Source organism: Eretmochelys imbricata, chromosome 1, assembly GCF_965152235.1.
Source record: "Eretmochelys imbricata isolate rEreImb1 chromosome 1, rEreImb1.hap1, whole genome shotgun sequence".
NCBI classification, from domain to species: Eukaryota; Metazoa; Chordata; order Testudines; family Cheloniidae; genus Eretmochelys; species Eretmochelys imbricata.
In genome coordinates, this window is record NC_135572.1 from 238,274 (window position 1) to 251,834 (window position 13,561).

Sequence of the window (13,561 nt, forward strand, 5' to 3'; positions counted from 1 at the left end):
CCAGAGCCTCACCAGGTACCGCCCAGCATCACTCCCCAGCACCCCCCACAGACAGACAGACACAAACAAACACCGTAGAGCCCTCTACTAGGTATTGCCCAGTGCTACTACACTAGCACCGGCCCCCATGGAACATTGGGACCTTCACCTGCATGTGCCTGGGCCACTCCCAGGTGCCCTGTGGGTCAGGGTAGAGAGATTTGCCTGGGTCAATGGCATTAACCTCTGTCTATGGCCCATCTCTCCCAGTAAACCCACTGGTATTTCTCTGCCTCCTTGGATCCAGCCAATGGGCCCATCTGTGACAGACTGGTGCGCTGCACCAAAGGCCCAGACCTGCAGGGCATATTGACAGTATGGGGCATGTATCCTGAAAACTGGCATCTCGGGGTCACAGTGGAGAAGCAGCTCAGCGTGATCTCCCAGTGTGATGCTGGGACAAAGGGCTAATGCAATCCCTGGATGCGTACACAGGAAACTCTGGAGCAGAGAGGTTATTTTACCTCCATTGGCACTGGTGTGGCCACTGTTGGAATCCCGAGTCCAGTTCTGGTGCCCACAATTCAACAAGAATGTTGAACAATGTGGGAGGATTCACAAAAGAGCGACAAGAACGACTAAAGGACTGGAAAACCTGCCTTATAAGAACCGAGGACTGGACGGGACCTCCTGAGTCATCTTGTCCATTCCTCGGCTAGCCCAGGCAGGCTCAGGCAGGCTCTTTCTATATTCCTGTTCACAAACTTATCCAGGTCCGTTTTAAAGCGAGTTGAGTTGTTTGCATCCCCTACTCTTATTGGGAGGCTGCTCCAAGCCATCCCCACTCTGGTGGTTAGAAACCTTCTGATTCCCAGCCTGAGTTTGCTCCTGGCCAGTTTGTCCCCATTGGTTCTTGTGTCAGCATTGTCCTTTAGCACCCATAGCTCTTCTCTCCCTGGGATTTACCCCTACAGTGTATTTAGAGAAAGCAGTCAGAATCCCCGCTCAACCTTGGTGTTGCCAGGCTAACAAGCAAAGCTCTTCCAGTCTCTCTCACAAGGCCCTCTGTTCCCCGGTTCATCCTAACACCCTTCCATGATGGGTTGGACCTGATGTATAGGGGTCCCACTGAGCCCGCCCGTTCCACCAGCCTGGGCTCCCTCACCCTGTCCTACATTCACACACACACACAGGTAGGGACACACCTAGCTGTAGAATCACAGAATCTGCAATCAGCTCTGTGTAGGAAGACTCAGCTCAGGGAATTGCCTAGCACTCAGGTGCAAACACCCTCTGGAGTGTAACCCAAAATTTTATTGTCTTGCACTGTATAGAGATCTATACAGTGTAAGATCATGACATTTACTCTCGCCTGGGCTCAGCCCCTGCCCATTTAGTTCCTTTGTTTCTTCAGGTGTTTTCAGCAGTTTTCCTTTTTGGGCAGGGAGGCAGTGGAGAAGAGCCAAGATTAACTCACTTCCCAGCCTTAAATAGGAGTTGCATATGACGGGAACCCTTTGTTTCCCAGTTTGACTTCCACTCCCTCTTAATGGAAAAACACTAGATGTCCAAGATGGGGTCTAGTACCAGGTGAGACGATCACCTGACCCTGCAGTGTCAAATCAGCATCCCAGGAAACTTCTCAGGAAGGAGGGAGATTAGTATCTTCAAAGTCCTATTGTCCTTCTTAATGGTCCATCCAGGCTGTTTGCATACTGTCTGGTGGGATGTTCCCCAGGTGAAAACACAGCTGTAATTATTACACAGTCAATATTTCTAACTTCAGATACAGACATGATACATGCATACAAATTGGATGATCATGTTCAGTAAATCTTTCCAATGATATCTCACATGATCTACATTGCATAAAATGTATCTTAGTTATGCCATATTCATATCATAACAATATTTCTGTGAATAATATGGGGTGTAGTGTTACACCTCCCCCCTTAGATTACTGCCAGAGGTTTAGTTAATGACTAATGTGAAGGCAGTGTGCCTAAAATTCTCTTCAGGGCTTAAGTATCAGAGGGGTACGCGTGTTAGTCTGGATCTGTAAAAGCGGCAAAGAGTCCAGTGGCACCTTATAGACTAACAGACGTCTGTTAGTCTATAAGGTGCCACAGGACTCTTTGCCTCTTTAGGGCTTAATTATTTAATTTCTTAGTGTTACCAAAAATTGTATTGTTACCCACAGATGTTTTCACAAAGTTCTAGGTTCCTTTTTCCAAGTTGCCTGAAAGCCTTTTATTGTGCAGCATGGTTAACATAATGTAGATATTAATATCTTCTAGAGTGTAGGTGTTTTGGCATTTAGCCACCAACTCCATGAGGAGGTGTGACTCAGTTTCCCCTTCCACACAGCAGTCTAGATTGGTTATGCTTTCTCTGCTGTGCCAAGCTCTAAGCCTGTTTACAGGTACTAGCTGAGAAGCAGTATTCTTACAGGACGTCCGTGTTACCACTCCTAGCCTGGACCAAAGTGTCTTCCAAAAATCATGCATGTTACACATTTTTAAAGGATTTACTATGAGTACCAAATTCTTGGTCTCAACCCATAGATCAGGGGTCTCAAAGTCCCGGCCTGCGGGCCATCTGCGGCCCACGGAAACTTTTTAAAAAGTTCTTTCATCTGGCCCTCATGGCTATCAGCTGTGGGGGGGAGGGAGGGGAGCAGGCAGGAGAGATTCACATGTCCCTCCCCCTAACGTTGCTCCATCCTGCTGCTCCTGGGACCCTCCCAGGGGTTGCACTTGGCAATGGGCAGTTCCCTATCCCTGCTGTTGCTGGGGAAGCCACAGAGGAGAGACCTATGCAGCCACCCTGCCTGCTGTCTGCTACAGGCTCTGCCCCCCACAGCTCCCATTGGCTGGGGAGAGAGGGACAGAGATACCATCACTAGTTGCAGAGTAACAGCCGTGTTAGTCTGTATTCGCAAAAAGAAAAGGAGTCCTTGTGGCACCTTAGAGACTAACCAATTTATTTGAGCATGAGCTTTCGTGAGCTACAGCTCACTTCACTAGTTGCTGGGCGGAGTCAGCCGGTGGAGGCAGCATCATTAGTTGTCAGGCAGAGTCAGCCATGGAGGCAGGGTCAGCTGGCGCCGCATGAGGCCAAGGAAGCGAGGGAAAAGGGTGGGAACGGGCTGGGACGTGGTGTGAACACCATCTTCAGTGACATTTTTGGCTCACTGGGAGGATTTGAGGACTGGCACTGGCCCTAAGGTAATTTGAGTTTGAGACCCCTGCCATAGATTGTGTATTAAGAGACATAACTGCAGAAGCAAATTTCATGTCAGGGAAGTGCTTCCAAGTATGATTATCATACCACGCCTTCTGTTTAGACAGTCCAGTTTGTTCAGCATTTCTTGTATTTTTCATCCCCTTTCTGTACCAGAGTATGTGTTAATAAGGTGCATATCGTTAACCGTGAGAGGCATTAACCATGGGAACCAAGTACCAGGGGAAGTGATAGATTCTCCATCCCTTGATGCCCAAGGCTGGATTAACCCATCAGTGGGCCATAGGCACTATACTCTTATGGGCCCTTACCTTCTTATGAATAACAACACCCAGCCGTACAATACTCTTGCCATGGCTCGGCTGGCCATGCTGTGGATCCACCAGGATTGGTTGCTCATCCTGCTGCTACTCAGGGCCTGCTGACTATGGCAGTGCTGCAATGCTAATCCCTCAAATTGGGCCTGGCCACCCCCGTCATGATGGCGGTACAGGAAGACCAAATGTAGGGAGTGGCATTGTGATCCTTGTCATGGTGAGCAGCAGCAGGATGGGTAGCTGGTCTGGTAAATTCACCACATGGCCAGCCCAGTTGCAGCGAACGTACTGTGGGCTGGGTCCCAGGAATGCTACGTTGATCAACCTCATTAATGGCTGTGGCTCCACGCTGCATGTGCCTTCGGGGGTTCAGTCACTCACAGGTTACTGGGCTCATGACAGCAGTAACTGGCCTGGTCAGACACAATGATCTGTTGGACCCTTCTGGTTTTACATGCTAACACCCTGCACTCTAGCCAGATCAAGCCAATGTGCCCGTCTAGCCTGCTGTTCCCCACTCCTGGATCAGAGAAGTGGGGCTGCACAGCCTGGTGTGCCTGCCTCTGTCCAGAGCCTGATGCTTCTAGGGGAGGCACACCCTGCCTGTGACTCCCCTGCCAAACTGGGAGCCATTGCCAGAGCTCCAGGGTGAGCCCCAGGAGAAGCCTGAGAGGGGACATAATAACAGATTTCAAGTATGTAAAAGGTTTTTACAAGGAGGAGGGAGAAAAATAGTTCTTTTTAACCTCTGAGGATAGGACAAGAGGGCTTAAATTGCAGCAAGGGCGGTTTAGTTTGGACAGTAGGAAAAACTTCCTAACTGTCGGGGTGGTTAAGGACTGGAATAAATTGCCTAGGGAGGTTGTGGAATCTCCAGCATTGGAGATTTTTAAGAGCAGGTTAGACAAACACCTGTCAGGGATGGTCTTCTAGACAATACGTAGTCCAGCCATGAGTGCAGGGACTGGACTAGATGACCTCTCGAGGTCCCTTCCAGTCCTATGATTCCTAGGAGTCTGACGGTTCTGGGCTTTGCTTTCCTCTCAGGTGGCATTGCTGGAGCACACGCCGGCAGGCAGCACCATCCTCACCGTCAGTGCCACGGACAGGGACTCTGGCAGCAATGGGGAGCTCACCTATCGCCTGGCTGTGCCCAGCTCCGATGTCTCCATCAACCCCAGCAACGGTAGGTGGGAAGGTGCTGCTGTGCCTGGGAGAAGCAGCTCCATCCCATGCCAGCAACAGGGAGCTGTTAACTGGCTTCCTGGGGACAGCGATATCTCTTTCAGGGCCCCACAGCCTGGAGCTGTCTGACTTCCCCCCAGCGGTGACCCCCATCACCAGTGGGAGTGGGTCTGGCCTCCCTATTTTGCCTTGAGGTTAATAAGTCCCCTGACTCTTCTCACCCCAGGGGGTGGGGGTTGCTTCTGGCCCCACCTTCCCCCACTCCCAACACTCTCCCCACCCCTATGCTCACCCATTGGTGTCTGGCAGACTCTGCGCCCCTGCCCAGGGCTGCACTGACTGACTACTCTGTCCTCACACAGGAACGCTGTTCACCTCCCGCCAGGTGGAGCTGGATGCAAACCAGCCCACGCTGGACCTGGTGGTGGAGGTGTGTGACCATGGCTCTCCCAGCCTCTCGGCCTGGACCACAGTGCAGATCCAGGTGCTGGACGTGAATGACCACAGCCCCACCTTCCAGCAGGCGCATTACAATGCCTGTGTCCCTGAGGACCTGCACCCGGGCACCACCGTGCTGACACTAGAGGCAGGTGACGCTGACCTGTCCCGGGAGAACGCCGGCTTTGACTACACCATCGTCAGTGGCAACAGTGGCAATGCCTTCCAGGTGGAGAGCCACGTGGGCTGGTCTCGGGGGCACCTGCGCACGCAGGGAGCCGTGGTGCTGGTGGAGGCGCTAGACTTCGAAGCCACCCCCGTTTACAATTTGACAGTGGCAGCCTCGGACCGGGGTGTGCCGCAGCGCAGCACCACCTTGCCAGTGCTAGTCACTGTGCTGGATGTCAACGACAACCCGCCCGTCTTTGCCCGGGCCGAGTACCGCACGGCCGTGAGCGAGAGCACCCCCCCGGGCACTGAGCTGCTGCGGCTGGCAGCCCACGACGTCGACTCGGGCCCCTATGGCCAGGTGCACTACAGCATCAGCTCCGGGGATCAGTGCGGGCTCTTCCAGCTGCATGAGGCCACAGGCGCCCTGCGCCTGGCACAGCCCCTAGACCGAGAGACCCAGGCCCTGCACAGCCTGGTGGTGCAGGCGTCTGACGGCCCTGGCGGGCATTTCACGCTGGTGCCCATCACCATTGAAGTGAAGGACGTCAATGACAACACACCCTACTTCCCGGTGGAGATGCTGAGCACGAGCGTGCAGGAGAATCTGCCGCCAGGCACCCTGGTCACCACTCTGCATGCTATCGACGCTGACACCGGGGCTTTCGGAGAGCTGCACTACGCTGTGCTGGAGCAGGCAGTGGGGGAGCTGGGAGCCCCTGAGGGCAGGGATGTCTTCTTCATTAACCGCTCTTCTGGGGAGCTACGCTCCCGTCTCGCCTTTGACTACGAGCGCGCCAAGGCCTTCCAGCTGCTGGTGCAGGCCACGGACGCTGGCAACGCCTCAGCCACCGTCACCGTGCGGGTGCTGGTGACCGGCGAGGATGAGTACAGTCCTGTCTTCCTGAGCCCTGACTTCAGCTTCGAGGTGCCTGAGGGTGCCCACAAGGGCCAGAGCATTGGCCGGGTGTTGGCCACTGACGAGGACGAGGGTGTGGACGGCGTGGTGCTCTACTCTTTAGCTAAGCCCTCACCATACTTCGGGGTCAACCAGACCACCGGCACCATCTACCTGCGCGTGGACAGCCAGCCAGAGCCAGCAGGGCGCCCCAAGCGGGAGCCACGAGAGATGAGCCTGGAGGTGCAGGCCCGCAGCCCCCTGCCTTCCTCCCGCTCGGCCTCTGCTCAGGTCTCCATCGACATCACCCACACCTCCTTCGGCCTGGCTCCGGACCTCAACTTGCTGCTGGTAGTAGCTGTAGCTGCCTCCCTGGGCGTGGTGGTGGTGCTGGCCGCCGTGGCCATCGTCCTGGTGCTGGTCCGCTCCCGGCACCAACAGGGACACAAGAAGCCAGAGCAGGACTCGCAGCTCAACCGCATGCAGAGTGGCTCCTTGCAGAAGCTAGGCCATGAGGAGCCAGTGCTTCCCGGCAGTGACCGCATCTACCACCAGGCCCTGCCAGGCTATGGCAGTGAGTCAGCCGGACCCTACCCGCGGGGTGGCTCCCTGGACCCCTCCCACTCCAGCGGGCGTGGCTCAGCCGAGGCAGCCGAGGACGATGAGATCCGGATGATTAACGAATACCCACGTGTGGCCAGCGTCACCTCCTCCATGCAGGAGCACATCTCAGCCCGCGGTCCCGACTCAGGCATCCAGCAGGACGCCGACCAGCTCTCTGACATCTCCTGTGAGCCCACCACTCTGGAGAGCGCCCAGTGGTTCAAGACCAAGAAGGGCTCCAGCCTGCTGCTGCCTGGGCAGCCGCCCCAGCTGTACCGCGACGAAGGGGGCAGTAGCACCTTCCTGGGCGTGGGCTGCGGCCTGAGCGTCTCCTCCCACCCCAAGGACTACACCTTCCCCGAGGATGGCAAGCCCTCTGTGGAGGGCTCCCTCACCGCCGTTGTGGCTAGCGAGGAGGAGCTCCGTGGCAGCTACAACTGGGATTACCTGCTGAACTGGTGCCCCCAGTTCCAGCCCCTGGCCAGCGTCTTCACCGAGATCGCCCGGCTCAAGGATGAGAGCTCCCTGCGCAAGCCCTTCCAAGCCAAGCCCAAGGCAGAGCCCAAGCCCCGCATTGATCCGCCGCCCCTTATCACCTCGGTGGCCCATCCCGGGGCCAAGTCAGTGCCCCCCAAGCCAGCAGTGGGCAGGACCTTCCCGCACCTGTCTTCCCTGCGCCGCTCACCCATCAGCCACGAGGGGTCCATCTCCTCCTCGGCCATGTCGCCCAGCTTCTCACCCTCGCTGTCCCCGCTGGCTGCCCGCTCCCCCGTGGTGTCGCCTTTTGGTGTATCCCAGGGGCCCTCAGCCTCTGTCATCAGCGCCGAGCACTCGCTGGAGCTCCCTGAGGAAGCTGAGCTCAGGATTTAGCCAGGCTCCCATGGACTCTCAGCCCCTCCTGCTATTCTCTGCAGCCTCCAGGTGCGGCGGGGGCGGAAGAGCTGGATCTGCCACCCCCACAGGCTGCTTCATTCTCAGACCCCAGCAGGTTGCTGCTTCTGGTTCCAGTCGCTCCACATGGGCTGCCAGTTCCACTACTAATTTCAGCGCCCCGATAGGTTGCTTGCGGTGGTGCTGGTCCCACTGCCTCGAATGGCTGCCGGTTCTGGTGCTGGTGTCAGACCTGCTCTCTCATGGTACTGTTTGCCCTGAGTGGTGGGGGCGGGGGGCGAAGTGGTGTCCTCGCCACCCCTGTGATGGCCATGGCCGCTCGTGACCTCATTCCTCCAGTCCTGTGGTCCAAGCTGCCCAGCCGGGAGTGGCAGCAGCTGTACCTGCCTGGGATTTAATTTGGGGGGCCGGACTGTGAGCTAGAGGCCGGGAAAGCGCTGGGTGAAGGTTTCTGGGGTGGGGACACATTCCAAAGGGGTGGGGGGAGCATGGGCCAGCATACCAAACATCATGCCATGCACATGGACAGAGCTCACTCCGCCACACTGAGCTGGCTGTCTCCCACTCCCCATCACCTCCAACTTGTAGGCCCATCGGTGAGGGCTGATCCTGTTCCCTGCAGACCTACCAAGACCCAGGAGAAATCCCATTCCCTGCAGGCCTGTCCAGCCCCAGAATGGGGGGAAATCTGGATACAGGGCAAGGAAACAGGACACAGGGGGATCTGGGGGATGGGATACCCTACACCGCAGGTCTGACCTAACACAGGGTGGAGGGTCCTATTCCCACAAACCCCTCCAGACACAGTGGGGAACAGATCCTGTTCCCTGCAGTCTTGCCAGGGGGAAGGAGGGAGGGAATCCTGTTCCCTGCTGCCCCATCCAGTCCCCGGGGCAGGGGATCCTGTTCCCTGCAGACCCATCGAGACCCCAGGGGGGATCCTGTTCCCTGCCACCCCATCCAGACTCAGGGAAGGAATTCCATTCCCTGCAGGCTCGTCTGGCTCCGGGGGGCAGATATGGTTCCCCACAGATCATCCACACCAGGAGCTTTCCAGCTCATTGATTCATTGATTTTTTGCTGCTGAGACAAGCTGCATGGAGGAAGCAGCTTTAGGAGGGCCAGAGACCCTGAGGGCTGCCACAGAACCACGCCTGTTCCATGGGCATGCCCTGATTCCCAGCCACTTCACCCCTTGGGCATCACCTGTACCAGGGCCAGAGACACGCTTGGGCCCCTCCCATGACTGAGCCGGTCCTGTGGCCCCTGGAGGGACAGGGCAGATGGAGACAGCATGGACGGCACCTGGGGCTTTCAGCAGCTGTAAGCCCCACCTGGGTGTGTTGCTGCACTTTCTCTTTCGGCCGCAAGACAGCATCCAAAAGAGCCCGCCGCCCCCCAGTCTGTGCAGCCACAGTGCCCCCTTTCCCAGGCAGGGGCAGGTCTGTGCAGCCATGAGGACCCCTTCCCCAGCCAGGGTGGGTCTGTGCAGCCATGAGGACCCCTTCCCCAGGCAGGGGCAGGTCTGTGCAGCCATGAGGACCCCTTCTCCAGGCAGGAGCAGGTCTGTGCAGCCATGAGGACCCCTTCCCCAGCCAGGGTGGGTCTGTGCAGCCATGGTGCCTTATCCAGGGAAGGGCCTGTGCTGCTGCAATGCCCTGCTGGTGGAGGGGTGGGGGCAGAGGGGGTCTGTGCAGCCACGATGCCCCCTCCCGCACCGGAGGGGGGGGGTCTGTGCAGTTGAAAGACACCCCCTGCCAGTCTGCCTTGGGCTGGGGTCCCTGCATCCAGGGCCTCCACTGTAGGAGCCCCATATTCCCCTGTGGGAGGGGTGGACAATTGGTTGTGGCTGCTCATCTCCCCTCCATGTGGTGCTGTGAGCATGGCACGGGTACATGCTCCCATAGTCCCCACCCTCCTGCTGCCACCCGTGTCTCACTGCAGCCCGTCTTGGTGCCCCAGTGTCACTCTCACATGCTCAGCCCTGGCACCAGAATGTCTTGCACAACCCTGTGTCTTGCACAAGCCTGGGCTATGGGGCTGCACCAACTGGAATTGGACACACGCTGCGACAGACAGGCAGCATGCTCCCCTGCCATCCAGCACCATGCACAATACTAAGGCCAGGTCCAGGACCCCTGAGGGGATGACAGAGGCTCTCCATCCTGCCCAGCTACGTTTGGGGGGCTACATCTGTCTGTTCGCTTCCATCCACCAGGCTGCAGCAATAACCCGGCAGGAGGGCTAGCACCTGGGCGCACAAAGCAATCAGATGCTGGGCTGACAGGGTGAGGTGGGGACAGAGCCGCGCAGTGTGCAGCAGATGTGAACAGGCTGTTGCGGGGGGAGGGTGCAGCCACCTAAGGTGTGACTTGGTGGGTGTGGTTGGGGGAGGGTGCAGCAGGGGACTGGGTGTGGCTGGGGACAGGTGGGTATATAACAGCAGGGGATAGAGTGCCCTTTCCCCCAGCTGTGGGAGAAAAACTTTGTGGTTTGATTGTGAAAGTTTCATGCTGGAATTTTGTGGCTCAGCCCTGCCCCCTCCCTCCATCAGTCCTGCCCCACACCTCTCTGCGCTCAGCTGCCCCCACTTTGGCCCCGCCCGTCTGTGCCCAGCCCCCTCCATCAGCTCAGCTCAATCACCTTGAGCTGCTTTTCCCAGTGCTCGTTGGGCATTTCAGCCCAAGTGTGGTTCTCTAGCACCCTCACTTATCCTGGGACAGGGACATGCAGGAGTACCCGGGGGTGGGGAGAGCCTGGGGTTGGTGGTGACATGGGGGGGAAAGCCCAGAGGGGCTGGTGACATGGGGGGTAGGAACCAAGGGGCAGGGTAGTGGCTTGGGGGGGCTGCGGTGACATGGGGGGTGGCCCAGAGGGGGTGCGGTGACATGGGGAGAGCCTGTGGCAGGGGTTGAGGTCCCCTGGGAAGACGGAACAGAAGCTGCAGTGCAGGGCACTTGCTAAGGTGCAATGCTCCCCTGGCCGCAGCAGAACTAAGGGGCTACAGCCCCGGAGCTGGGGCCCTGCCATGTGATCCCCTGTCGCAGGCAGGGCTGGGCTGTGTTCCTGGGGCAGCAGGAGTGGACAGGGGCAGTGGCCCAGAGAATTCTCTGCCCAGCCCAGGACTAGGGTATCCCTGTGCCCCTCCTGCTGGGATCTGAAGGTCTTGTCCTCACTCTGCCCCTAATGCAGCCCTAAAGCAGGTAACAGGCTCCAAGGGGCTCCTGCCCAAGAGATCCGTCTCCCCAGTGACCGCTGGGTCCCTCACACTAGCCCCAATGTGTGTCAAGGCGAGGACATGGATAGTTGTAGCACAACTCCCAATATGGGGGGGACGACACGCCTGCATCGCTGATGGCAATATGGGGGTGGGGAACAGACGCATATATGCACCGCTGAGTGCAGTATGGGGCAGGAATGGACAGGTACGTGCACTGCTGCTGATTGCAGCATTGCTGGGGGTCGGGGGGGGAGGACACATACATGCACCACTGAGCGTAGTATGCAGGGGGGGATAGGCATGTACTTACACTGCTGCTGAGTGCCATATGGTGGGGGGGATGGACAGGAACGGGCACTGCTGGGCGCAGTATGGGGAGGATGGACAGGAACGGGCACTGCTGGGCGCAGTATGGGGAGGATGGACAGGAACGGGCACTGCTGGGCGCAGTATGGGGGGGATGGACACGAACGAGCACTGCTGAGCGCAGTATGGGGGGGATGGACAGGAACGGGCACTGCTGGGCGCAGTATGGGGGGGATGGACATGAACAGGCACTGCTGGGCCCAGTATGGGGGGGATGGACACAAACGGGCACTGCTGGGCGCAGTATATGGGGGGGTGGACATGAAAGGGCACCCCTGGGTGCAGTATGGTGGGGGATGGACAGGAACGGGCACTGCTGGGCGCAGTATGGGGGGGATGGACACGAACGGGCACTGCTGGGCACAGTATGGGGGGGATGGACACAAACAGGCACTGCTGAGCACAGTATGGGGAGGATGGACACGAACGGGCACTGCTGGGCGCAGTATGGGGGGGATGGACAGGAACGGGCACTGCTGGGCGCAGTATGGGGGGGATGGACACGAACGAGCACTGCTGGGCGCAGTATGGGGGGGATGGACAGGAACGGGCACTGCTGGGCGCAGTATGGGGGGGATGGACAGGAACGGGCACTGCTGGGCGCAGTATGGGGGGGATGGACACGAACGGGCACTGCTGGGCGCAGTATGGGGGGGATGGACACAAACAGGCACTGCTGGGCGCAGTATGGGGGGGATGGACACGAACGGGCACTGCTGGGCGCAGTATGGGGGGGATGGACACAAACAGGCACTGCTGGGCGCAGTATGGGGGGGATGGACACGAACGGGCACTGCTGGGCGCAGTATGGGGGGGATGGACAGGAACGGGCACTGCTGGGCGCAGTATGGGGGGGATGGACAGGAACGGGCACTGCTGGGCGCAGTATGGGGGGGATGGACAGGAACGGGCACTGCTGAGCGCAGTATGGGGGGGATGGACACAAACAGGCACTGCTGGGCGCAGTATGGGGGGGATGGACAGGAACGGGCACTGCTGGGCGCAGTATGGGGGGGATGGACACAAACAGGCACTGCTGGGCGCAGTATGGGGGGGATGGACAGGAACGGGCACTGCTGGGCGCAGTATGGGGGGGATGGACACAAACAGGCACTGCTGGGCGCAGTATGGGGGGGATGGACAGGAACGGGCACTGCTGGGCGCAGTATGGGGGGGATGGACAGGAACAGGCACTGCTGGGCGCAGTATGGGGAGGATGGACAGGAACGGGCACTGCTGGGCGCAGTATGGGGGGGATGGACACAAACGGGCACTGCTGGGCGCAGTATGGGGGGGGGATGGACACAAACAGGCACTGCTGGGCGCAGTATGGGGGGGATGGACAGGAACGGGCACTGCTGGGCGCAGTATGGGGAGGATGGACACGAACGGGCACTGCTGGGCGCAGTATGGGGGGGATGGACACGAACGGGCACTGCTGGGCGCAGTATGGGGGGGATGGACACGAACGGGCACTGCTGGGCGCAGTATGGGGGGGATGGACAGGAACGGGCACCGCTGGGCGCAGTATGGGGGGGATGGACACAAACGGGCACCGCTGGGCGCAGTATGGGGGGGATGGACAGGAACGAGCACTGCTGGGCGCAGTATGGGGGGGATGGACACGAACGGGCACTGCTGGGCGCAGTATGGGGGGGATGGACACGAACGGGCACTGCTGGGCGCAGTATGGGGGGGATGGACACAAACGGGCACCGCTGAGCGCAGTATGGGGGGGATGGACACGAACGGGCACTGCTGGGCGCAGTATGGGGGGGATGGACATGAACGGGCACCGGTAAGGACAGTATGGGGCAGGGAAGATGGACACGAACGGGCACCGCTGAGCGCAGTATGGCGGGGGTGGACATGAAAGGGCACCACTGAACACAGTATGGGGGCTGTGCAGCTGACCACATCAGGAGCTGCGGCTCCAGTTATTTATTTTTACACTTTGTACTAAGCAGTTCTGTTTTCTACTTTGTTTGTAGCCTTTTGTATCGTGTCCGCGCTGAACTGCATGTATTGGGCCCTGCTCGCCTGCCCACGACCCCGGGCTGCTCCAGCATGGCCCGGACCCAAGTGCCAATTTCTCAAAGAAATGCCTTAATAAACCACATGTGTTTGTACAGAGATGTGCCACCCTCAATGCTGTAGGCAGAACCGATGGGGTGAGCCCGGCTTCCCGCCGCAGCACAAAAGAAAGCCAGTCTCAGTGGCCAAGCCAAGGGCACAGCAACGAGCCAAAGGCCC

General features: G+C 58.5%; 1 protein-coding gene across 1 annotated transcript in view; it reads left to right on the top strand.

The window, feature by feature from the left end:
• The window catches only part of DCHS1 (dachsous cadherin-related 1), a 107,603-nt gene extending 99,902 nt beyond the window's left edge, over positions 1-7,701 (top strand). Inside the window, exons 19-20 of the mRNA XM_077806934.1 lie at positions 4,587-4,725; positions 5,087-7,701. Coding sequence (XP_077663060.1) covers positions 4,587-4,725; positions 5,087-7,701 — 2,754 coding nt within the window. The remainder of the gene's footprint in view (positions 1-4,586; positions 4,726-5,086) is intronic.
• Positions 7,702-13,561: the final 5,860 nt, after the last annotated feature.